At 36.7% G+C, this 25,475-nt stretch overlaps 2 protein-coding genes and 1 long non-coding RNA gene across 3 annotated transcripts; all 3 read left to right on the forward strand.

Annotated features, from left to right (window-relative positions):
* Nucleotides 1–6,950: 6,950 nt before the first annotated feature.
* Nucleotides 6,951–11,688, forward strand: LOC110885867 (sodium/calcium exchanger NCL2). Its single transcript, XM_022133590.2, has 9 exons — nucleotides 6,951–7,383; nucleotides 7,462–7,671; nucleotides 8,347–8,525; nucleotides 8,618–8,763; nucleotides 8,861–9,128; nucleotides 9,207–9,361; nucleotides 10,122–10,371; nucleotides 10,936–11,211; nucleotides 11,311–11,688. The coding sequence occupies exons 1-9, from the start codon at nucleotides 6,999–7,001 to the stop codon at nucleotides 11,545–11,547; spliced, it is 2,106 nt and encodes a 701-aa protein (XP_021989282.1). The 5' UTR covers nucleotides 6,951–6,998; the 3' UTR covers nucleotides 11,548–11,688.
* A 1,720-nt stretch (nucleotides 11,689–13,408) lies between these two features.
* On the forward strand, nucleotides 13,409–13,843 carry LOC110885869. Its single transcript, XR_002562472.2, has 2 exons — nucleotides 13,409–13,474; nucleotides 13,691–13,843. It is a non-coding gene; the product is annotated as an uncharacterized LOC110885869 (long non-coding RNA).
* Nucleotides 13,844–14,701: 858 nt separating this feature from the next.
* On the forward strand, nucleotides 14,702–19,429 carry LOC110885866 (sodium/calcium exchanger NCL2). The gene is made up of 9 exons (XM_022133589.2): nucleotides 14,702–15,121; nucleotides 15,225–15,434; nucleotides 16,339–16,520; nucleotides 16,630–16,775; nucleotides 16,901–17,168; nucleotides 17,258–17,403; nucleotides 17,481–17,739; nucleotides 18,624–18,899; nucleotides 19,068–19,429. Exons 1-9 carry the CDS (start codon nucleotides 14,728–14,730, stop codon nucleotides 19,302–19,304), a joined length of 2,118 nt encoding a protein of 705 aa, XP_021989281.1. The 5' UTR covers nucleotides 14,702–14,727; the 3' UTR covers nucleotides 19,305–19,429.
* The last annotated feature ends 6,046 nt before the right edge of the window (nucleotides 19,430–25,475 follow it).

Consider the following 25,475-nt stretch of genomic DNA (forward strand, 5'->3'; position numbering starts at 1 on the left):
CCACATGATTTTTCAAAAATGTACCCCCAGTGATAGCTTTAATATCCCGTCTATCCTCATTGGAAATCCCATCGTGGAATGCAGTGATCAACTCCCATCTTTGAATACCGTGGTGAGGACAATTACGGATCAATTGATTGAACTGTTTCCAAGCCTCGTAAAGAAGCTCACCCGGTAATTGTTGGAACTCTCTGATTGCTAATCTCCCCGTTTTAGTTCTTTGCGGGGTATAGTACTCATCCAAAAATTGTTGTTGCAGCTCTTGCCATGTATAAATGCTAGCATATGGCAACGATGTAAACCAATCCCTTGCAGCATCCTTTAATGAAAACTGAAACAATACCAACTTAACCTGATCTGGCGTGAAACCGTGTCCCGAAATCATACCACAAACTGCCTCAAAATCTGCTATGTGTGCATATGGCTCTTCAGTACCTTTCCCGTGAAAGGTAGGTAGCATGTTCAGAATATGTGGTTTTGCTTCAAACGAACGTTCCACATTACCCGGTGCGACTGGCATCACTATCGGTGATGCATGCTCAGCAATGTGTGGCCTGAAGTGGCTCTCAACCCCTCGAATATTCGGATCCGGAAAACGAGGATCTCTTTGTCTTTGGCGAGGTGCAACCGGTGCCCTGTGAACCTGTGGCGGGGTTTGATAAGCATCTACTCCCCGTGGCTGTCTTTGTTGCTGATACATCGGTTGATTGCGATTAACTGGCTGATTTTGGTACCCAGCTGGATACCCCATATACCCATCGTTTATCCCCCATTCATCGTCTCCGTATCCATCATCCCATGTCTCTGTTCTTGCCCTATGATCCACTTGCTCAAACATAGCACCCGACCGGTTCGGGTGTGGCACCAGGTTTGGTTGATTCACGGTCCGTAAAGGATCGGGCTGTGGTGGTAATCGGCTTTCTAGAGAATAGAGTGGTCCACCAATAAAATGAAATTCTCCAGTTGGAGCAGAGGTTGGTTGGGTGGTTGTGCTTGATGAGGGTGCAAGGGGTGTGGTTTGTTGTTGTGGTTCAGATGTAAATGGAGGCGGTGGCATTGGTGGTAATTCAGTAGTTGATGTTTGCTGTTGTGGGGTGGATTGGTTTTCTGATGGATTCATAGTGTCTTGAATTGCTTTTCCTTTCAAGGCTGAACGAAGAAGAAGATTTTGGCGTGCGGTTTTTTCAGTTTCGGGATCGAACAAGAGCGGAGAGGATCTTCCTGAAAACCGAGTATGCATGCAAAAAGATCACCTGCACACAAGTAAACAAGAAAACAAAGCGTAATACCGAACAAGACGAAACTAAATAAAAAGAAATATTTTTGGGTTTTTATGATTTTTTCAAAAACAATAAAAGAAACGACTATTACTAAACTAACACTAAGCGCACGAACTCCCCGGCAACGGCGCCATTTTGATGACTGTCGTAAGAGTCATGCAAAAACCTAAATAAGCTACGTAGATAGCGTAAGTAGGGTATCGTATCCACGGGGAATTTGTGGTCAGTGTCACGTTTTTATCTAAGAACTAAATTAATTAAACTGGGGGTTTGATGAATTTGATTGTAAAAACTAAAAAAACTAATTAAGAGAGTTGTAATCAATGTGAGAAAAAGTAACCTCCACCCGGAATCCCAATTACCCGTTTAACATAAAAACCTGTTTACCGATTCAAAACACCACATAGACATGGCCTCGGAATTAATGAATTTGATTAGTTACTAGGGATAGTTTTTAAGATTCACTATGCAACCTAATAACCCGTTCGATTGTGTCAACTACCCACCGATTTACCAACCCGCTAACAACGCAAGAAAGTTGCCAATACGCTTAATAAACGACAAATAATTCAAACAGAATAAACGTTTACCAAGAATCCAACACGAGTGGTCAAGCTATACCAGTTACAAGAATCCGTAAACAAAGTTCAATGCAAAACAAAGCAAAAGTTCATCCGGGTAGAAGTCACAAGAGAATTTAGCCGCTCATTGTTGTCATATTAGCTTCGGTAATGATTCGAGAATTACAAAACATGAAGTATCGACTTGAATAATGGCGTATGATGGAAAATGATGCTTTTTCGTTCGTCCAAAACCTGATTGCCGGCTGCTTGTTCCAGATGATCGCGAACAACCCTAAAAATCCCATCTTATCGATTAAAAACCTTTTCTTCTCGGCACCTTCCCCCGCGAGTCGCGACAGAACACACGTATCACCCCGCGTATCGCGGGGACAAGTATCTGGGCCGGCTTCATTTAACATCCTCAGGCGTGTCGCGGAGCTAACCATCTCATGTGCCGCGTATCGCGGGAATGTCCCTGTTGACTTTTTCTAGTTCAGCTCCATATGTTGACTTGTCAGCTCCTGAAACCTTCATTTTTCCCTGTTTTAAGCCCTGCTAAACACAAACGTCAGTATTCTATAAATAACCTAACTCCTACCACTTAACGTATGTAACGAACTAACAATCGACGCTTATCACAATAAACTATGCTTATTTTAACTTAACATCAAAAACTGTTGGGCACATTGCTAGAAACTGTCCTAAAACATTCAAACCAAAACAGGAAGTCTCTGGTAAACTGAAAGAGAAAATTGTTGAGAAAACTGAACTTACAACCAAAAAGTTTACAGGCTTTGAAAATTCAACCTTTGAGGTGGGAGAATGTCCAAAGAATGTTTTAGAAAGAAAAGAAAATTTGAAAAATGAAAAATGGGTTGTTAAGGGTTCAGGAAACAGTTCTAGTGATGAATTTGTCTCCACAAAGACAGAGGAGCCATGTGTTGAAGGTAAGATTGAAAAATCATTTTTGACAGTGGATGATGAGAACTTTCCACCACTGAATGCTAAAACTTTTGAAATCTAAAATCGGGAAAGTGGAAATTTCAAATCAATTTTATTCTGACAAGAAGAAATTTGATGTTGAAAAGACTTTCAACGGAAATGTGAAACACATTTTTGGCAAAATGGTCAATGGTAAGGCCAAAAGTGTCAAAGAATTTTATGCTGCCAAAAGAAGTGTTCACAAGTTTGTTGAAAGTAATGATGAAGAAGAGATTGTTACACTCACGGCTGGTCAGGCTTGGGTGGATATATTCTTCGAAGAATAGAAACCTGACTTGCCGGAGCTCCCAAGTTGGTAATCGCGGAGCATGAATCGGCATCTTTCTTGAAAATGTTTGTAAAATTTGTTTTGAAAAGTGTGAATTGCCGGAACTCCCAGGTTGGTAAGTGTGGAGTAGGAATCGGCACATTGAGAATTCAACCGACAAGAGGGTAATTGTTTGAAAAAACAGGTTTGAAATGTTTGATTTTTGATCCTACAAGTGAATCAATCATCGATTCTACAAGTGGTTAATCAAGGTCATTAAGTTGAACTTGATTTAACTATTATTCAAAAGATTGGTAAACACTGTGATGAAATGACCCCATAACCTACAAATGGTTGATAAACGAACTTATTTTCCAGAAAAACCATTTTGATTAAAACAAACTTAAGTGTTTTGAAATCTTAATGGGAAAATAGTTTGTTGTGAGGGGGAGTTCTGATTGTTTAAGCCAAGTGGATGGAGAATTGAGGCGATTAATATCAGTTGTTATATTTTTGTACAGTTTATTTTCAATTTCTTTAACTGTTTTTGAATTTTAGGGGGAGTAAGAAATTTTCAGAAAAATCCAAAAATATTAGAAAATCTGAAAAAGCGAAAAACAAGATAAAAATGAAAAAATGAGTTTTTTGTTGCATAAAAGAGGAAATGATAGTACATCAGTGGACTATCACAACACGCAAAAGATGTGTAAAGTCAAAATGTAATAAACAATCTCACTGTGGATGTGTCAGTAGGTTTTTACACATTTAGTAAATTGTGACGAGATATAAACCTAAATTTCAAAACTTGCTTATTCTGTGGGTAACAACTTCTTGGATATATAGGTAACCCCTGAAATCTTGTTTGAAAGGTCCCTTATTCTGAGATACTAGGTCTTTATGCTCAGTGATATCTGGGGTATTATCCGGGACTTCTGCTGTATGGAACTACTGACCTAATTCCCGGATAATACTTTCTGCAAATGCTTTGAAATATAAGCCCGCCCTCAGCAAGTTGATGAAACAATAAAATTGATAGTCACTGCGTATACGGAAGTATCGACCTGACCTCTCACGGCCCTCGCAATTTAACCCCTTTACAGATATCATCTGTGGTATACTCACCTGTAAGACTGAATATTGCGATCTGGATACAGGAGTATATTCAAGTGGTGGGACACACGAATAAGTTTAAGTAATTAAGACACTAATAGCGTATCTCGAAACAGTTGAAATTTGTGTGAAAATTTAAGTGGACAAACATACTGACAATCTAGGTGAATTGTTTAAAACTTAAAATGAAATCAAGCTTAACGGTGTTAGTGATATGTCTCAAAACTGATATGATCCTCTTGCACGAACTCACAAAAAAAATAATGTCTGTAAATATTTCATTTTTGCAATTTATTTTTATTAAAAAATCCAAAAAGATTTTAGTGTGTTTTAGTATAAATTTTGTAAAATCCAAAAAGATTTTCGACAACTGGTGTTGAAAAGCTGATTTTCGAAATCCCAAGCGCTAAACATGAAGAACAGGTTTGGATAAGAGCGAGTGAAAATGATTGTTTGTGACAAGTGGTTTTCAGAGAACAAATCATTTTTGTAGAATTTCTGACATAGTTTCTAAATTTTAAAGATTTAATCTTTGAGAAACTTATGTGTTGGGTAGAGATTATACAGGTAACCTGAGCTGAAAGAGAGCCAGGTCAAGATCTTAGAAGGAATGCGTGAATTCCAGACTACGATCCCCGCAACTTGAGAGGGGGAGTCTGAAGGCAAAGTTTGAGAAAGCAGTTAGAACCAGTGTTGATCCTGAAATTGCTGATGCTGATGAAGTTTAAAGATTCAACATTCGAGAACGAGGAGTTTGTTGATGATAAAGACTAATAAAGACAGAAGGTTGACAACCGAAGACTCGACACTGAAGACTCCGTCAACATTCGAGGGGGAGTTTGTTGGTGCATCCGTCTGTCGCATGCGTCTTGTATCGAGTCTTGCGTCAAATAGGCTAGAAAAGGGCACGGAATCCTAGATCATGTCTTAGGAAGTGATTCCGCTCCAAATGACATCTTGTCATTTGGAGCGAAACCCCATAACATATTCTGATTCCGCCCGAAGTGTTATTAGGCTGATTTCGCCCGAAACGTAAAAGTTTGATTTCGCTCCTGGTGACATTGCATGTTGGAGCGAAATCAGTAGTAGTTCTAGGTGATAGTCATTCCGGTTGCCACGAAGTGCTGCCGAAGTGTTGTCAGAGCTTGTAATTGCATCAGTGATCAATAAAACAACAGTTAAAACTGAATACGGCTGAGATTGCACCAAAACATTAGTTTCCGCCTCTTGTTTTGTCAAAGAACTCTTCTGATCGACTCATTCGGGTCTGAAAACGATCCTACACGTAAAAATATTCATATAGGCATGCAAAATATTTACATAATGGTACCTATTATTAATGTAAAGGATGGACGGTTGTTATGTGATCAAACTCATGTTGATCGAAATGGGGAAAAAGTTGTTAAAATTAATGGCCATTTTATGAAAGAGGTATATGGTCATGGATTGGAGAGCACAAATGGAGTGCCGACTTCTAAAGACAAACAGGTTTCTACGTTGGACACTACAATTCAGTCTGAAACCGTTACCGCACATTTTGTTCATTTTCCTTTGAAGTTTCAACTGAAGAAGAAACGGTCCAATGTTCCATTTGACCCAGGTGGTATAAGTTCATTGTCGACAGAGATAACTCGTGAAGTTGCTTTGCTTAGGCGGCCATGATAATAATAATAATAAATAGGAATCGGGTTGATGTTCCCTTCGACCCAGGCGGTTTGCTCTGAAGTCAAAACTCGAGGACGAGTTTTTTCGAAGATGGGGAGTATGATGCAGGAGCATGCATATCTTTTATTTATTTAAAATTCAAATTTCCTATTTTATCTTTTTAATTGTTTAGTATAAATAGGGCATCTAGGATTTATTGTTTTTCAGTTAGTTTTTGATTGATTTTGAATTGAAAGAACATTGTTCTTGGAACCATTCGGTTCGTTTTTATCGTCATTGATTACTAATTGTTCTTGAGCCATTTGATTGCGTGAGAAACTGCATCATTTTTTGTATTGGATTTTTTTGTACTTGATTTTTTGAACTAGATTTTTTTTGTTGGTGTATTTACGAGAAAACAAAAGAAGTGTCACATGTCGTCTTTACACTCCTACTTATAAGGTCTCAAATGTTTTAGTACCAAAATGTATTTTCTTCCAACTTATAAGGAGTGTCATATGTTATTATCACCTACTTAGGCAAAACCCAAAGTGGATACAAATAAATATAATAACTAATAAAGAAGAAACAGCTAATGTTGAGCTAATTCTGGTTTAAGGTCTTTGACCCACCACAATTCAAGTTGAAAAGTAAATCGTTCCCTTGTCAAATTGAAATTTCTAAATTCATATTCGGCTTATAGAGGTTTCTTGTGACAGAAGAAACCAAAACACGTCAGTTTCATCTCGAATGCAGTTTCTTGAACGCTTCCTTCATAATCTTGGGGAAACAATCAATAATTAACATCAAAATTTGACCGTTGATATTTCTGTACCTGACACGTGGCGTTAAGTTGCCAGATCAAATCTTGCCACGTAGGATCAAGCAAACGAAAATAATGCCACTCGATTTAAACCATGTTACAGGCGGCTAATCCAAACGATTACAGTCACACAAAAAAAAAAGTTGAACTTGTAAATCACGTCTAGTTGACCCCGAATATTCATTCCTAAATAAAAAAAAAAAGTCATCTTGTTTTAGATTTTCTAGGATCTGTCTTCCAGCTAATCAACTTTTTTCTATATAATCAAACACTTTTTAAGAGTTTAATCCAAACAAAAGTTAAAGACTCACTTAACCATCATTAAAAAGATGGTTAACTTTTCAAAAACCATATGCCATGCTTCATTTATTCTCTTCATATTATTTACTAAAGTAACGGGTCGGTTTTTACGTTCCGGGTTCATTTCAGACGGGACTAATGACCCGTCTCAAGGGGACGTCTCGTCTTTCTTGTATCTCAAAGGAATCGACGTTCCTGAACAGCATTGCGAGCAAATGTACGGTTTTTTGCCATGTTCAGAAACGCTTTTAGGCCATTTCTTCCTTATTGTGGTCTACGAGTACTTACTGTTTCACGGAGAGTCGTATGTATCGTCTGGAGGTAAAAGAATATTCCAGATTCTTGGTCCCGGGATCTTCGGTGCAAGTGCTTTCCAAGTCCTTGGGTTCCTTCCCGAGTCGTTGATACTTCTAGGTATGTCCACAAAACGCTTGGTTTCTTCTGCGGGACCCACAGATTGAAAATGCTAAATGTGTGTATCCTTTTTTGCAGTATCTGGACTTTCGGGTACTAAAGATGTAGCCCAAGAGTATGTTCTAACTGGAGTTGGGTTACTAGCGGGGTCAGCAATACTTCTTTTAACTTTGATATGGGGAACTTGTGTCATCGTTGGAGGTCGAAAATTTTCATCAGAATCGGGATCAAGCACATCAGTGATTCCTACCCAAAATCAATACCAAAAGTTGTTATCGTATTTTACTGGTCAGTCTGATTCCTCGATTCCTTAATCCATTTACATTTTAGTTTTTCTTTTTCCCCATGATAAACGGGTCGTAAATGGGCTAGCGGGTTGACATGATTAATTCACGGGCCAAACAAGTTGACACAAACACAGCCCGTTTAATTAAACGGGTTAACAAGCCACCCCTACTTGATCAAGGTTTTTCAGTATTTACTAGGGCAAGTTGAGCTCGAGCTCAAACTTAAACAAGCCAGCTCGAGCCGGCTCATTAATTCTTTTATTTTCTTTTACAAATATTGATAAAAAAACAAGAAAAAAATAAAAATACACATATGTCTATATGTGTTATTTTTATTTTTCTAATATTTTAAATATCAAAGGCATATAGAAGTATTATATGTGTAATTTTTGCTTATTTTTCCATATTTGTATATGTTATTTGGTTTATTAAATTCAAAATATTAGCACCGCAGCACACTCCCACATATTTTTACCTTAATAGACTTAAAATTAAAATTAATATATATAATTGGAGCCGGCTCGTGAGCTCACAAGCCGAGCTAGGCCTAGCTCGAGCTTAGCTCGTTTACAACCGCGCTTTTTTCGAGCTTTTTCTGAGGGAGCTTCAAGCAAACCGCAAGCTTTTTGAACACCCCTAGTATTTACTATACTGAAGTGTGTTTTCTTATTTGCAGGCTCTGGTGTAACTACAGATGAAGAGACGAGTTCTGCAGCCAAAATTATGGTTATTTCGGTTATACCGTTTGCGTTCTTCCTAATTATCGAAATATCTTTTGGCGTGTCTCAGGGCTACATCTTCATGATTCCTCTGTTTGTCTCATTTATGTTCTTGATCGTATACTTTATATGGCAGGTATATTAAAAGAAATAAAACAGAATTAGCATTATTTGATTCGTATAAGTACAACACATGTTTCCTTAATCTTTCAATATCTTCCGGTGTAGATGTGTGAGCCTTCGATCCAAAAAAGGAGACTATCATACGTGAAACACGAGCGTTTAGTTGTGGACATACTAAAACATCTGCAAGAGCACACTGCAGAACAAGTACTCACTGAAGATGGTTCAGTAAACCTACCCGCTATAGAACGGTTAGAGTCGTGTTCATTTTCATATTTCTGCTCCATTTATAGTTTCCTTTGCTTTTAATTTATTTGTATATTTTTTATTTTATATTTTTTTTTGCAGGCTATTTACAATGATCGATCAAGATGGCGATAGCTACATATCTTTTGCTGAACTAAAAGCAATTCTTCAAGATATCAAGTTCAGTCAATTAACTTGGAACAAGGAGAAAACACTAGAAGAAATAATGAAAGAATTCGATAAAGATGGCGATAGTAGAGTAACTATGGATGAATTTGTCGAAATATTTAAAAAATGGCTCGATGAGACCAAAAATGCAGTGGACAAACGACCATATCGATCAGTTAGATCGTGGAGGGACTTATATCAGGTACTTAAACTAGAAATTTTGCATCAAAAAATGTTTTTACAGTAAATTTTAAAATTTCTCATATGTATTTGTTTTCAGATTATCCACCCATGGTATGATTGGTATCAGACCAAAAAGAAAGAAGAAACGGCGATGAAGATCCTGATATCCGATATTATACGACACGTCCAAAGCTTACAACTAGAAAATTTTTACAACGAAGACGGAACACCAAATATATCTGCAATAAAAAGGTGAGAAACAAGTATCTCACTTTAGGTGCTGTTTGGCATTGCATTTGGAAGTGATTATCTCATTATCATCTTCGAATTGCATATAAGTTTCTAGTGGTTGGATATACTGAATTTGATTCTAATTGTAGATAACTAGGTTACAATTTCGTGTGTTACACAGGTTTACACATGTAAAATTATATAATTAGTAATAAAAAAGTTATATTTAAAAAAAGTACTGCACGGTTGAATAAACCAGTGTATTATACTAAGACCATCTAAATTTTAATACATTATTTCTTTCAACTAGGTATTAACTTTGATTTTTAATACCATCTATTTTTTAACATATTGTATTTTTACCATTATTACCGTCCAACCACATAAAATATTTGAAAATTTTTAGAAATCACTCATAAAAACAATTATGATAATTATTCCTCGTTTCTTAATATTTTAACGAGCATAATTTTGAACTTGGTGAAGCTTTTAGGTGAATAATATAGGTTCATTTAAAAAAAATAATAATTAATTTCATATTAAAATTCATTTGGTTTATTATATAAGTATCCATAATTATGTAGGAGATGGAGGGGGGGGGGGGGTGGGGGGGGGAGGGAGGGGGCAAACCCAAAAGTAGATAGCTCTAATGTTGACACGTATCCCCCATTGTCTTCTTTTATTATTAGTATAGATATAGATATAGATTTTGTATCAAATAAATAAACTAGTGATCTATGGTGCACTCTGCTCATCTAGCTGATTTTGTGGACAATTGCAGCTTGTTTGAAAGAATTGATCTTGATAAAGATAACTTTGTATCACAATCAGAATTGAAGCAACTGATCATGGAACTAAACTCTGAGAAAATGCCAGAGGATGTAGATGAGGCAACGGCTAAATTAATGCAAGATCTCGACACTGATGGAGACCAGCAAATTGACTTACAAGAATTCATAGACAGATTTAAAGAATGGCTAAACAACGAACTCGTCCCCAAGTCACCTGGGCCTACAACCAATACTTCCCAAGTAAGTAAAGTCGCATTTTAACCTTTTTAAACATAGAGGGAGAATCATTTGAGAAGAATTTTTAATTGAGTAAAAAAGAACAAAAGGCATATTGTAAAACATTAAATAATTTTTCTCTCATCTCATTTATTAGTATCTTTGCCTAACTAATTAGTTATAAAGACTATTATTCTCCACACCAAATTTTTTGTCTACACATATCAAAATTTATCCTACACTTTATGTACACAACGCGTAATTTATCATACGCACCTCGTAATTTATCATACACTCTAAATTATTTTTTTTAAATATATATTTTAAAAATAAGTTACAAATTTAATGTAGTTAGCTATTAAAGATGAAGACTACAATTTAATGATCCATGTAAGTTTACCAATATACCCTTATAATAACATTAAATACAAATATTCAATAAAGTAAAATGAAGCATTCGTATTGGTTGAAATTTCTTCTTTTTTCTTCTTACAAAGAATTTCTTCTCATAATCTCATTTGAACCCTCCACTTTAGACATAAGTTTGTGAAGTTATAAAATTTACCGACAAAGTCAACATGTATGCAGCAACCATGGGAAAGATGGATGGATGATGGAGTAGATAAATCTAAATGGGCCTGGACAAAAGCGATAATGTTGTTGGTGCTTGGAATAACCATGTTAGCTCTTTTGGCTGAACCGCTAATACACAGTGTTCAGAACGTCTCTAGTGCTGTAAATATACCATCATTTTTCGTATCGTTTATCTTAGTTCCGTTGGCCACTAACGCTAGAGCAGCAATCATAGCCGTTAAAACTGCAAGAAAAGGAAATGAACGAACGACTTCTTTGACCTTCTCTGAGGTTTGTTGACTTGTTCTATAATATTGATGATGCGTATTGGGTTGTTGTTCTTTGATAATGGATTTTAATGTACATGTTTTGTTTGTTAATGATATGCAGATATACGATGGAGTGTTCATGAACAATGTTCTTGGATTTTCTGTTCTTTTGGCGGTCATATATTTTAGAGGCCTGGCATGGGATTTCTCCGCTGAAGTTTTGGTGGTGTTGATAGTTACTATCTTCATGGGAACTGCAGCCAGCTTTAGATCAAAGTTCCCGATTTGGACATCATTCATTGCATACTTGCTCTACCCATTATCTTTGATATTCGTTTTTCTTTTGAATAGATTTTAAAATGAAAAGAGATGTTTATTTGTACAGAAGCATTGCATTCATACATAATTTTCCACAAGAGATTCATGTAATTGTAATTGATGTTTTTCAAATGTGTTCAATGAAACATTAGTTTAAATCTAATGAAATCATTCTTAAAAAGCGGGTCCAAATTGTCACCTATAATGTGGTCCAAGTCAATACGATACACAAATGTGTAACTTAAAGTTAAATCTAAGAAACCATTCCAGTTAAGATTTCATCGTAAAAATTATTTTTATTATATTTAGCGCAAATAGCAAAAGAATGAAATGGAGAATGAGTGAAATCCTTACCACCATGCCATCAAAGATTACCACATGGCACCAGGTAGGTATATTCTTTTATCCCTTCCACGCTCCATTGGAAACGCGATTACAATTTTCAACCTATAGGACCATAACGAGAAAAGATATTAATGTGTGAAGAAATACATTCCTCATGAAAGGGGCAATTTGTATTATGATTTAGAGCATCTACAACCATGGTCAAAGTCCAAAATCTAGACTGCCTAGTTAGCATGCCACATCATTCACACCCCACTTTTTACACTAAAAAAGCAAAAACAAAAAAAGGTTTGTGAGTGGGTGGTCCCCACAATTCCAAACAAGGTAGTCGGGTGGAACAAACCAGACCACCATGGTCAGAGTCCCACAGCAACGGTGATGCGAAGAGTGGACTTGGGCAACGGACTTGACCACTGTTGATGCTCTTATAAGAATGAAACATGAAGTCATGAACACAACAAGTTACTAGTTTCTACAGTTTTTATGCATAATTCTTAATATGATGTGCTAAGAAAACCTTATCCTAATGGGTACATAGAATTCATACAATTTTCCAAACCTCATGAGATATATACTTCACACATAACATTGAATAATTTCTGCTGAGATTCATCGTATTTTGAATTACGAATAAAATGCATAAACAACAATACGAAGAATCAATTGCAAAGCAGACAACATTACGGCATGATATTAAGCGTTAACGTTGGTGAAGATGGCGCTAGTTTGGGGAAGAATTTTGAATTATTTGGGTGCAAATTGCTGCATTTTTATCAACCCCTGTTTCTTGAACAAAATTTTCATCAGAAATCCTTGAATTCAAAGCAAAATCCTCTCTTTTCTCCTAATAATTAACTTAAGTCCACTCTGTTCTTTGATCTTTCTTGTCTTTTGAAACTTAAAATTCAAGAAAAATCCCTAAGAAAACTAAAAAAATCAAAAAAGATTCTAGTTCTTGAGTTCTTATGAACTCTTGGGTATTGTATCAGTAGATTTTTAGGAACAAAAATGAAGATGAAAGAAGGGAGATTGGGTTTATTCAGAAAATTGCAGCATCATGAATCGAGGGGACGATGTGAAAAATTGCGGTGTCTGTTCATCTGTTGTTGCAGAACCGCTACTGGTTCTCATATCTCAACTTTTAACGGAATCTTTTTCTAGATTCCTGCAAATCAAGAAATGAAAAAATCATGGTGGAGTTGATGCAGTGGCGGACCCAAGATTTTTTTTCTAGGGGTGCGGATGAAGGGTTCATGACCCGTAAGCCCGGCTGGATACAATGAAGGCGGTGATTATCTCTTGCGTAAGTTAATTTTTAATCTTATAATAAACATGAATATGATGTGATATGTGACACTGTGACAGATGAGTTATGACACAACCTGTTTGTTGAAATGCCCGAGAGAGATAAGATATGATCGATGCCAATGAGGAGGCAAGAGAGCGTGAGTTTTCATATATGACGTCACTTGATGTTTCCCCTAAGAGATTGCAGTTATGCAAGTTAACAAAAGAAATGATTTCGGGTCACATACTCAGCTTCGCTAATAACGGCTATGTAAGATGCTTCTTGGCATCAGTAAGTTATTTGGCTGCAGCTTAATGACATATTCAGGCAATGGGTATGACTCTAAACAACTAACCTAACTTCTTTAATTTGAATTTGCTTGCTTTTTGTGAAGTAGATATAACTATAAATTGCTTATATACAGGTAATCTATGCACTAAAAACTAATGGTTATACTGGGGCATCAGCTTTACTTTTGATCAACAATTTGCTTTTAAGTTTTAAGAAAGATAAAAAGGTGTACCAAGTAATGTTTCTTATTTTTATGTAGTTATATCGTATAAGCATATACAACCAGTGGATATACTTGCAAAACAAGCCACTGAGGTTAATAACAACTTGCCAGCCACTCAAGAATGATGATGTGTGTATGTAGCTTGCAAGAAAGATACTAAAAGAAGTAATCTTTATCCCCCTTATCTTTACAAATGACAATTATACCACTTGACTTTAAACTATAAGAGAAAAAAAAAGTAACATCTAATGATATGATGATAATTGTAGCAACATGTTTTATGTAATTTTAATATATCGATTTTATTCCCGTATGTGTCGTGTACAGCCTGCCATACAGGTTAGGGAGAACTGTTTCCATCTTTCTCAAGCAACAAGTTGTTCCTGATTATCTTTCACACTTCTTCTTATGTAGAAAGCAAGTCACATGTGTTTGAATTAGAAAACAGTTACAATACAACCAAATAGTTGCATAGTTACAAAAGAGCATCTATATATCTTAAGCTAGTTCGTAAAATAATTCAAAATCTAATAACTGAAAAATGTTACATAAAACAGTGCACAAATGTTTCTGATTCTGAGGGGCGCCTCGCGAGGCCCTAATAGGAAGTTATGGGCGTTTGAAATTAGACCGTTTCACATGTAAAACCCGACCAACTAAACTCTATGTATCTTGTTTCTCAATCACCTTTCTCATTTTCTTAAATTTCAATGTGATTTAAACTTTAAAGTAATAGATTATAGAGTCTTTTCCTATCTAACAAGTGGAGTTAAATAAAAAGGTTAATCTTGCATGGCAATGATCTGTTGATGATTCAGAAAACTTGAAATATTCAATAGTTATCTTATAATTGAATCAAACGGAAATGAATCTAGAAATTCTTATTTAAAACTTCAACACAACAAAAACTGGTAAATAACATTGTGTTGACATTCAAGTAACCTGAAGTACAAGTCTTCCTCAAATCTATTAAGATTTTCTTTGAACTTTAACACATCAATTACCGTCTCTATATAACCAATGTTTAATGACACCAAGTTTAAAGATACCAAACCATAATTAAAGTCTGAAATATGGTAAATTTTGAAAAAATCACATATTACGCTTCGCTTCTTCTTATTGTTTTATCCGTCAAGGTTACAGGCCGGTTGTTACATCACGGTAATTCTGAGTTAATTTCAGATGGCACCAAAGAACCAACTTCAGAAAATCCATCATCATTCTTGTATCTCAAAGAAACTGATTTTCCTAAAGAGCATTGTGAGCAAATGTATGGTTTTCTGCCATGTTCAGAAACTCTTTTAGGTCATCTCTTCCTTATTGTTGTTTACGAGTACTTGTTGTATCACGGCGAATCATATGTTGCTTCTGGAGGTAAACGAATATTCAAGATTCTTGGTCCTGGGATCTTTGGTGCAAGTGCTTTTCATGTCCTCGGTTTCCTTCCTGAATCATTAATACTTCTCAGTATGTCTCAAATATCTTTCTTTCTTCTTATATCAGTTAAACCCGTACATGGTTGTTTGCTAAAATTCGTGATAATCTGAACTTATTTGTTGTTTATTTGTAGCATCTGGACTTTCAAACACGAAAGATGTAGCTCAAGAGTATGTCCTAACGGGAGTTGGATTGCTAGCTGGATCAACGATACTTCTTCTCACTTTAATATGGGGAACTTGTGTCGTCATTGGTAGTCGAAAGTTTGATGGTGAATCAAGTTCTAGTTCTTCAGTGAATTCTATACAAAATCCATATGAAAAAGCATTGTCACTTTTGACAGGTTAGCACTAATCTTCTTCACTTCCTAAATCCGTTTTTATTTTTTGTCAAAATTTTGTCGTCTTTGGAGACAGCGGACAGAAGCGTGCTGGTTGGGTTCCAGCAATTGATTGTTTAAGCACACATCTTAAAGAGAAAATTAGCATATTTATTAATATCTTTATAAACATACAATGAAATCTTTATGAAAAAAATGCTGCAAAATGTTTTTCACATATTTTCCTTAACTGGGGAAGTTCAAATTTATAGGCCCAAATGTTGAGATTTGGGCCGGAGTGTTGCCAATTCATGTGGTCCGTTAAGATGTTTCCATGATCTGGCACAAGCCCATAGCTTCACTAAAATCTGAAGAAAGTTTTGATTAGGGGCGGCAATTCAAGACCCGACCCGAACCTAACACACACGCACAAAAAAAAAAAACCAGGTTTAGGTCTATTAACAAGACCTGTTTAAAAAAAGGGGTCGGGTTCGTTTAAACAGGTCGGGTTCGGGTTGACCGGTTAACCTGTTTAATTATTTAGAAAAAAAACTTTTATATTTTTGTTTTTTATGTTTTCTATTTACTTGGTTAGTTATAATAATGTTAGTTTTGACACACCATATTATTTACTTGTCACACTCATACTCACCACTCAACACGTTATCGATAACATGTATGACTCGTTTAAAAAACGGGTTAAATGGGTCCATGTTCGGGTTGATCCGAAATTATGTGTGTGCGGGTTAGGGTTAAAATCTTTGACACGAATAATTATATGGGTCAGGTTCGGGTTGCACATTTCAACCCGACACGATTCACACCCCTAGTTTTCATGTTAATGTGGCTAGTCGCTTCCGATGTTCCCATTGTTCAATAATTTGTTTCCCATCATTTAGTATAACAATTTGTGTTTGTTTATTCACAGAGACTGGTGTAAATACAGATCAAGAAACAAGTTGGGCAGCCAAACTTATGATTCTTTCGGTTTTCCCATTTACACTTCTCCTGATTCCCGAACTATTTGGTGTAGATTCGTCTCAGGGGTACATCTTCGTAATCGCTCTTCCTGTTTCTGTCATGTTCTTGCTCACATACTTCATTTATCAGGTAATTCACTTGAGCCATCAATGTTATAGCATCCAGCATGCTTCCATACTCGATAAAATATATTACTTTTTCATGATTCTTAACTAGACTCATGAATATTCCAACGTAGGTACTCGAGCCTTCAATCCAAAAAAGAAGATTGTCATACGTTAAACACGAGCATTTAGTTGTAGACATACTGAAACATCTACAAGAACACACTACAGAAAAATTACTCACTGAAGATGGTTCAGCAAATCTAGCTGCAATAAAAAGGTTTTTTTCACCTTCCAATATTTTTGTATATATATATATATATATATATATATATATATATATATATATATATATATATATATATTGGTTTGATAAAACATGATTTATTTTAAGTTATTATGCAGTTTCTTTACAAAGATTGATCAAGATGGCGACAGTTACATATCGTTTTCTGAACTTAAAGAGCTTCTCCAGGATATTAAGTTCAGGCAATTAAGTTGGAACAAGGATAAAACAATGGAAGAAATATTGAAAGAATTTGATAAAGATTCTGATTGTAAAGTCTCCATGGAAGAATTTGTTGATAGATTCACAAAATGGCTCGATGAGACAAAGGGTGCGGTGGATAATCGACCATATCGATCAGTTAGCTCGTGGAAGGATTTATATCAAGTAATCAAACACTTAAACTATCAACTTGCCATTTCAAACCAACATTTTCTTCAATAAATTTGTAAATTTGAAAATCCATATATTTACAGATTGTCCAACCATGGGTTCAGACGAAAAAGAAAGAACAAGAAATGATGAAGATCCTGGTATCCGAAATTATTCGACATGCTCGAAGCCTTCCTTTAGGAAACTTTTACAACGATAATGGAACACCAAACGTATCTGTGATAAAGGGGTGAGAATCAAGATTTGTTTTTTTCGGTATTAGATTGATGAATTTGATTGTGATGGTGATTTTGTGGGAAATTTCAGGTTATTTAGAAGGATTGATCTTGATAAAGATAATTGTTTATCGCAATCTGAATTGAAGAGATTGATCATGGAAGTAGATTCTGAGAAGATGCAATGGAATGTAAATGAAGCAACAGATCAAATAATGCAAGATCTTGACAGAAGTGGAGATCAGAAAGTTGATGAAAAAGAGTTCATAGATGGATTTAAAGAATGGCTCCACATGTCCAACGGTGAAACTCTTTCCAGCACACCTAGTACTGAAAGTGATTCATCCCTGGTAAGTTTAAATTTCTTAACAGAGATCTTGCATGACAACCAACACTTATTTTTGAAAAAAAAAAAAAAAAAAAACAAATCTCAAGAGAAATTTGATTTAATATTCAATGGCTAGACCATTTTGAAAAACTGTAATTGACTGCCTAATTATTAAAGAGTTATTGGATTTAAATAACCTTAACTTTCATTATTTGGTCGATAGCACTTCAACTTACGAATTGTACCACACCACTCCCAACTTTAAATTTATTTTCATCTGGCACTTTCAGACTAACTGAACCCTAACCAAGTTAGTTTTTTTTTTTTTTGTTGATGTGGCACTTGAGTAATAACGTGGCTTTTTTTTATAATGTCGCACTTGTTTAGTGATGTGGCATCTGATGTCAGCTAACTGCGTTAGGGTTCGGTTAGTTTGGAAATGCCGAGGAAAATAAGTTGAAAGTTGAGAGTGATATGGTACAGTTCGTAAGTTGGGAGTGTTATCGGCTAAATGGTGAAATTTAGGGTTATTTAAATCTAATATTTCATTATTAATTTGACTTACTTTAAACATGTATATTACATATATTATTATTCACGCATTTTTACATTTAAAAGGAAACAAAAAAAACATAAAGTTGGGAAAAAACAGTTGAGTTTGAAATCGGGGCTCCGGATGATGGAATTCATGTCTGATAGCATGATCCGGCTCGTTTAGACGTTTCCATCCATTACTTATGGGGCCCATAACTCCAGACGTAGCCAAAGTTGTGCCCTTTTTAAAATGGGCCCTTATTAGTCCATTTGCCTATGGCTGGCTGGCCCAAGTATGAGTGTGCTAGCTCTAGGATCATGAGTGTGCTGGCCCATTAACTAGTTTGACACAAAAAGTCAAAATGTATGCAGAAACCATGGGAAAGATGGACAGATGATGGAATAGATAGATCTAGTTGGGCCTGGACAAAGGCCATAATGTTGCTGGTGCTTGGGATAGCCATGTTAGCACTTCTAGCTGAGCCTCTGATACACAGTGTTCAGAATGTATCAAGTGCCGCAAACATACCCTCATTTTTCATATCTTTTATTCTAGTTCCCTTGGCTACTAATGCTAGAACAGCGATCTCGGCCGTCCAAACTGCAAATCAAAGAAAAGAACGAACGACTTCATTGACTTTCTCCGAGGTATGCCTTGTAATCATATATTCAACTCATTAAATATATAAATTAGTTCAAGAACGCATTTGACCGGTTACTTAACCCGCACATTTCAGGCTAAAGATTATTACATTTACATTTTGGAAAGTCTTTTTTTGATGAATAATTTGTAGGTTTTTTGTTTATAATGTGCAGCTATACAACGGTGTGTTCATGAACAATGTTCTTGGATTTTCGGTTCTTTTGGCAGTTATATATTTCCGAGGTTTGACTTGGGATTTCTCCGGTGAAGTGTTGGCTGTGCTGACCGTTTGTATCATTGTGGGTGTGACAAGTAGCTTTAGCTCGAAGTTGCCAATATGGACTTCGTTCATAGCATACATGCTCTATCCCTTATCTTTGATCTTCGTTTACATTTTTAATAAATTGTAACTTAGAAGGGGCAAAAGGAAATTCATTCATTCTTTTGTTTATTTGTAGCAGAATTATTCTTGATATTGTATCATATAAATTGATATTTAATAAGACCTGGCAATCTTAGCCCACCTCTTTAAATCTGGGATGATTTTGACTGTTATGTTCATGGTTTGTTTTGGGTTACTACTATAATTTTTAAAGGGCCATGTGATGGTTGGAGGTAGTTCATAACAGATTTTGCTCGTGTTGCAGCCTTGTGATTGGCATTAAGAAGGGAGGGTCCTCCATCGTAACACACTATATGTTTTTTTTTTGTTGGATTGATCAAATCACCATGAAAATGGAGAAAAAAATAAGCTTTGATGAAGCAACAGGGAGGAATCATTATGAACCAAATGCCTTTGTTCCTGAATTGGGAATTACAATGTATCTAATGTTCTTGAAAGCAAGAGATCTTGCACCACAACCTTCCCTTGCTACCCGTTTCAACCCGTATCCAATTTTGTCAATACCGATCTGACCCGAACCAAATGGACATTCTTTTAAAACAACCTGACCTGACCCGTTACCTAGTCCAACCCGTTCATTTTTCTAGGCATAATTTTGACTGTTATGTTATATTTGTTTGTGACGGGTTGCTTTTTAAAACAACCTGACCTGACCCGTACCCCTGATGCGTAGGAACCGGATGGAATCCGTAAACCCTCGTACCCGGAACCGTACCCAACCCTACCCACCGGGTACGCATAGGGTATAGATTTCTATGCAAAAAAATCATACCCAGAACCGGACCCGATTTTTACCCGTTTGTACCCGGGTTTTTTAATACCCGGAACCGGGTTGTACCCGTACCCGGTTTTTTTTATACCCGGAATTGGGTTTTCGAATACCCGAATATCTGTTTATTTTAAACAGTTCACTGATGTACCCTAGGGCAAGGAGGCGTTGCATGAGAATATGGAAGGTCAGCAAGAACAACAAGAATGTCGTAATGTGGTTCAAGATCGAACCGGTAATGGTGGGGCAAGGTCTAGGTATGTTCATGGCACTGTATCATACGTGAGCGTTACGTACAAAAATGCAGGGCAGGGATCTACCTCAACTAGGTCTGTGGAGTTCGAAGGGGATGTCGTGCCATACCCAAAACATTGCAGGGGGGCGATTTTGGGGGAAGTTGTTGATGTAGAATCCTTGTGCAAACTTCGACTGCTTTTAGACGAAGGAAACCTACAAGATGCAGCGTTCTCATATGTAGGAAGTTTGAAGGTTTTTATTACACTGAAAGATCAAAATCAAGTGGAGGAATTCCTGGCGGAAAGACTAATTAGGTGGTCAACGTTTCTCAATATGGCAGAGGCTAGGAGGGGTCAGAATTGGAGAGTATTTGGGAAAGTCATATGGCCGCCGTCATTTTCATGGAAGAAGACGGATAACTCTGCCGGAACTTGCTATGTTCTTACCACCAGAGGTCCGAGAATTGAAGAAGAAATCCGTCTAAACTGGAAAGAGTCAGCCTTTCCGGTATGGGTTACTAAAGAATCTAACTTGTGGGTGATGAATTTTGTGGGTGAAGTGGCATTTTCCCGGTCTTCGTCATCTGATGGTGAGGAGGAGGAGTTTGAAGATGAGATGGAAGACAGTGAAATTCGAAATGTTTCATCGAATCTGGAAAATCCATCAGTTCCGAAGACGGTGGAAGTAGATACGGAACTGGTGGAGATGCCATCAGTCCAGGAGGTGGTAGAAAATTCGACGGCATTGGTAGATGAATCGCCAAACATCTTGGGCAGCGAAAAGCCGATTGAAAATTTGCATGGGGAAGTGAAGGGTCCAACGTAGAATTGGAGCATGGGAATACAACCCAATGCATTAATGGGGTGCATTGGTTCACGTCATCACAATCAGTACCGAGAACAAAGTTTTGGAAGAGGGGCCCAACTAAATTAAGGTGTAGTGGGTCCACTTCTCCTGTGGGCCCGACATCAAATGAAAGAAACCGAAAAAGGCCAAGAATTGTGGAAGTCCAGGAGAAAGAAAGTAACGGGCCTTTAGTGAATATGTCGACTGGGCCAGAGTGGGTCTTTAGGCCTGTAATTGACTTAAATAATTCACTCAACCAAGAGGTGTCGGATAAGAGTGATACAGAGAACAATCTTGAAACCCTTGTAAACGCGTTTGTACAAGATACACCTTCGATTAATGTTCAATCGTAAGCGAGCGACATCTAGATGAAGGGGTTTTAGAGGTTTCGAGAACTGTATCGATGGGGGCGATTATTGGTGTTGATTTGGTTGGAAGGGAAGAGCATGCAAAAGGAAGTAATCGATGGAGAAGCTGGACCCAATGTGGCCAGATGAATCTCCTCTCAGCAAATCACAGGGGGGTAAGAGAATCCAGGAAAGTTGATTGGATTCGTGGCATTAAAACAAGTATTTTCATCTCCATTCAGGAAACAAAATTGGGGTTATCTTCAAAGTTCCAATTCTGTCAATTCTAGGGTAAGTCTGTTTTTGAATTTGATTTGGTAGAAGCAGTGGATAGGTCCCGGGGTTTATTATGTTTATGGAACCTGACAATTTTTTCAAAGTCAGGGGTTATAAAGCAGACATTTTTTAGTTGTCAGTGGGTTAATTAAGGCGTCCGGTGAACACATAAACTTGGCAAACTTTTATGCTCCAAACGATCCCGCGGATCGCTGGGTACTATGCTCAGATTTGGTTGTGGTTATAAGGTCAACACCGGGTTTGTGGGTCTTGATAGGTGACTTTAACCATGTTTGGGAACCGTCAAAAAGAGTGAACTCAGAATTCATTCCGTCTAATGCCGAACAATTTAATGATTTTATTACTCGGGCGGATTTGGTCGAATACAACAGGGGGGATTTAAGTTTACATTCATGTCCAACAAAGGGGACAAGTTAAGTAAACTTGACAGATTTTTGGTTTGTCGCGATTTTATGGATTTCATTTGTGTTTGGTTTCCGCAGATATTTTGTCACACCCCTAATTTCCATGTGTCACCGGTGGGCCCGGTGGGGGAGTATCGTAACGTAGTTGATATCATTATAATCAAACAACATAAATTATAATGCACAGCGGAAGCAAAAGATAGATTTATTTCAACCAAACAAACTGTAATATCCAAGTATCACAATGTAGCTGAAATAGATCCACAGGCGGATCAAAATAAAAAGGGAAAACTGTTCAACAGATAAATGGCATCCAAGCTTGCGAGACTCTAACGATGCTAAGGAGTAGCCAGCCTATTACGTGTAGAACCTGCACTTAATCTTTTTGAGGAAAATACGTCAGTTTACACAGGTAATACAATTTAACTGACTCATTTTGAAAACATTTAAAAAATTGATTTGAATGCACATGGCACAAAACTTTTTATAACTTGCTGGGATAATTAGTCAAATTTAAACTTGTAAAAGAATTACATGTTTGTTATGCGTTTAGTCGCCCGGTTCGTGCCGGGTTTAAGATTAATAGACACACCACATAGTATAAATCCGCGGCGGGAAACCAACGGATTATACCTTAATAAATATGGACACATTGTCGGGTGTACGCCTACACCCGCGTGTCAAGGTCGTGGCCATTTCATGAATGATACCAAGGATATCCGGGACATGGTCATTAAACTCCCAAAGGCGTAAAACAAACAAAACCAATTTTCAAACGGGTTATCTTGATAATACTTAACCATTAATCGATTAAGGTCAAATGCCCGACCAAGCGGTATTTTATATACCGTACCCCAAGCCCGTATAAGGGAAAATAAGTTAAAAGTATTTACCTGAGCAAGTACAAAACCACAACAAGCAAGTGCAAGTATCTTTTACTGGATCTCCTATTCTGGAATGAAGGTTTATAATAACCTATTAGAATCCTAACGGGTCTTTTACTTAGCTTAAGCTTAGACCGGTTAGTTTCAAAGAATAAATACGGTTTATTTGAATGAAAGGCGAAAACCAGAATGGAATGTGATTTAGACCCAACAAGTTTGGAGACTTGTATAATATGAGTAAACTCTGGATTTTGAGACAAAGATGATATGGTTTGACCAGTTTCGGCTAATATGCGTAAACTAGTTACATAAGCCGATCCGAACGCGAAAGTGCGTAACGGGTAACCATATAATTCATATACAAGTTTCCTGAGGTTATATGCACTAAATATGTTGGGATATCAGCAAGGTATCTCCTATTATGCCCAAAGTAGTTTTAAACTCACGTTATGCCTCATAAGGGCATTTTGGTCATTTTAAAGGGTATAAAAGAGTTAAACTAGTAATCTGAGTTACATATCTGAAGAATTCAGTAAATATACTTCATTTACTATGTTATAATAGTAGGGTATCATATATATATGAAATTTATTAATTATAACCATACTATGCACCGTAGGGGCATTTTGGTAATTTCACATAAGCCTAAAAGGCCAAAACTGGAAATCTGAGTTTAAAACTTTTGCTTACTGTTAAAATATAAAAATTTACCAAGAAAATCAGTAGGCATCAACCCTTATATCTTTAAACTAGGTTTGATATATACTATGCGTTAAAAACGCTTAAAAAGGCGATTTGGAGCCATTTCCGGGTTTTGAAAGAAAAGCTGATATTTTTATAATTCCAGAAGGCTCAAAATAATATATTTAACATAATAAATTAGTAGAAAAAGGTTTGAGGTCAAAAGGATTTATAAAACCCATTTAATAGCCTAAAAGGGCATAACCGGCAATAACCGAATTAAGCTTAGAACTCTAAGTTATGCTCATCCTAAAAATAAATAAAAATCTCTAAAAATCCCAAAATATTATTATATATCAGTGGGTTTAAAGTTTGATATTAAAATTTGGGTTTAGATAGACTACATGCTAATTATGCTATTTAATTACTAAGAAAGCTTCTAATTACGCTAATGAGCATAACTCTTAATCTAGACCTCAAACTGATGTCAAATTTTAGGTACAAGATTATACCTCAGTAACTATGATGTCTACCCTTTTATATTTTCAAAAATTACATTTTATGGTCATTTGGGCATAATGGTCAACATATGGGCATTTAACGGAATCTTGCATAATAATTAGACAACTAGTGAACCAAGCCGTATAATCACAGAGGGTTATACTAACATGTAACTAGGTCCAAAAGAAGCTCTAAGGCAATCCTAAACTTGGCTAAAATGGGTCAGAACTGAAAGTCAAAGCGAAAGTCAAACTATGCGACTTTCGGTTCCAAACCGGGTCTAAACAGAAAATTGTCGAGTTGAACATGTTGGGACATGTTCTTACATTAGTTACCAATTTATATTAATGATCAAACAGGTTGCATGTATCCTACATTGCTAATTATGAGTTAATTTGGATTTTAAGCATTCTGTTGACTTTTTAAAGTAAGCTTTGACTTGACAATTATCATTGTTAGAGTGGGAATCTGGAAATACCCTTTTTAAGGGTTTGTTACCCACATAATTACCTACTTATAGGTATTTTTAATTCGAGATTTGACTGAGTAATTATTGACTAATCTCGAAGTCAAACCTTAAATACGACGGTTTGACTTTTAGCTAGTTAACCAAGCTAAACTGGATTAAGGAAGGTTAAGGACACTTACAAGAGTCCTAAGAATGCTTATGGAGCCTAAGAAGAATTGGTTGCTGTCCAGGAGCTCCAGAGAAATGCCTTGAGTGCAAATGAGAATGAGCAAGGGAAATGGTCACCACTTCTTCACCTTATATAGTGATCAAGGGAGCTCAAGATCATTCCATGCAACTCTACAAGTGTTGCAAGATCACCCCAGATGTCCCTAGTATGCTAAATACTGCCTAGCAAGTCCCTGATTTCGAAAACCATGATAATAAGGCGGTGTAAGAGGCTGAACAGGCAGCTGTCCATTTTCTACTGTCAGCGACAGGCTTACGGACCGTAAGCCTATGCTCTTGCGGTCCGTATGCTCCTTTTGCGGACCGTATGCTTGAACTGTTGCGGTCCGTAACCGACCCTTGCTGAAATCGCCCTGGTATGCACCTTACGGACCGTAAGCCTAAAGCCATAAGGTCCGTAACCGTTGACCAGAATTCAAAAATCTTGCAAACTTCCAAGCATTGACCATGCATCTCCACAATTCCAAATCTTGGGTCCTTTAATCAGTTGGGGTCCCTCTTGCTCAGACCTTGCA

This window comes from Helianthus annuus, chromosome 10 (assembly GCF_002127325.2).
Source record: "Helianthus annuus cultivar XRQ/B chromosome 10, HanXRQr2.0-SUNRISE, whole genome shotgun sequence".
NCBI lineage: Eukaryota > Viridiplantae > Streptophyta > Magnoliopsida > Asterales > Asteraceae > Helianthus > Helianthus annuus.

Coding starts and splice junctions, on each gene's coding strand:
- LOC110885867 (XM_022133590.2), top strand. CDS start 6,999: ATGGTTAACTTTTCAAAAACCATATGCCATGCTTCATTTATTCTCTTC. Junction 7,672..8,346: donor GTTGTTATCGTATTTTACTG/GTCAGTCTGATT, acceptor TCTTATTTGCAG/GCTCTGGTGTAACTACAGAT. Junction 10,372..10,935: donor CTACAACCAATACTTCCCAA/GTAAGTAAAGTC, acceptor ACATGTATGCAG/CAACCATGGGAAAGATGGAT.
- LOC110885866 (XM_022133589.2), top strand. CDS start 14,728: ATGGTAAATTTTGAAAAAATCACATATTACGCTTCGCTTCTTCTTATT. Junction 15,122..15,224: donor TGAATCATTAATACTTCTCA/GTATGTCTCAAA, acceptor GTTTATTTGTAG/CATCTGGACTTTCAAACACG. Junction 16,776..16,900: donor AATCTAGCTGCAATAAAAAG/GTTTTTTTCACC, acceptor GTTATTATGCAG/TTTCTTTACAAAGATTGATC.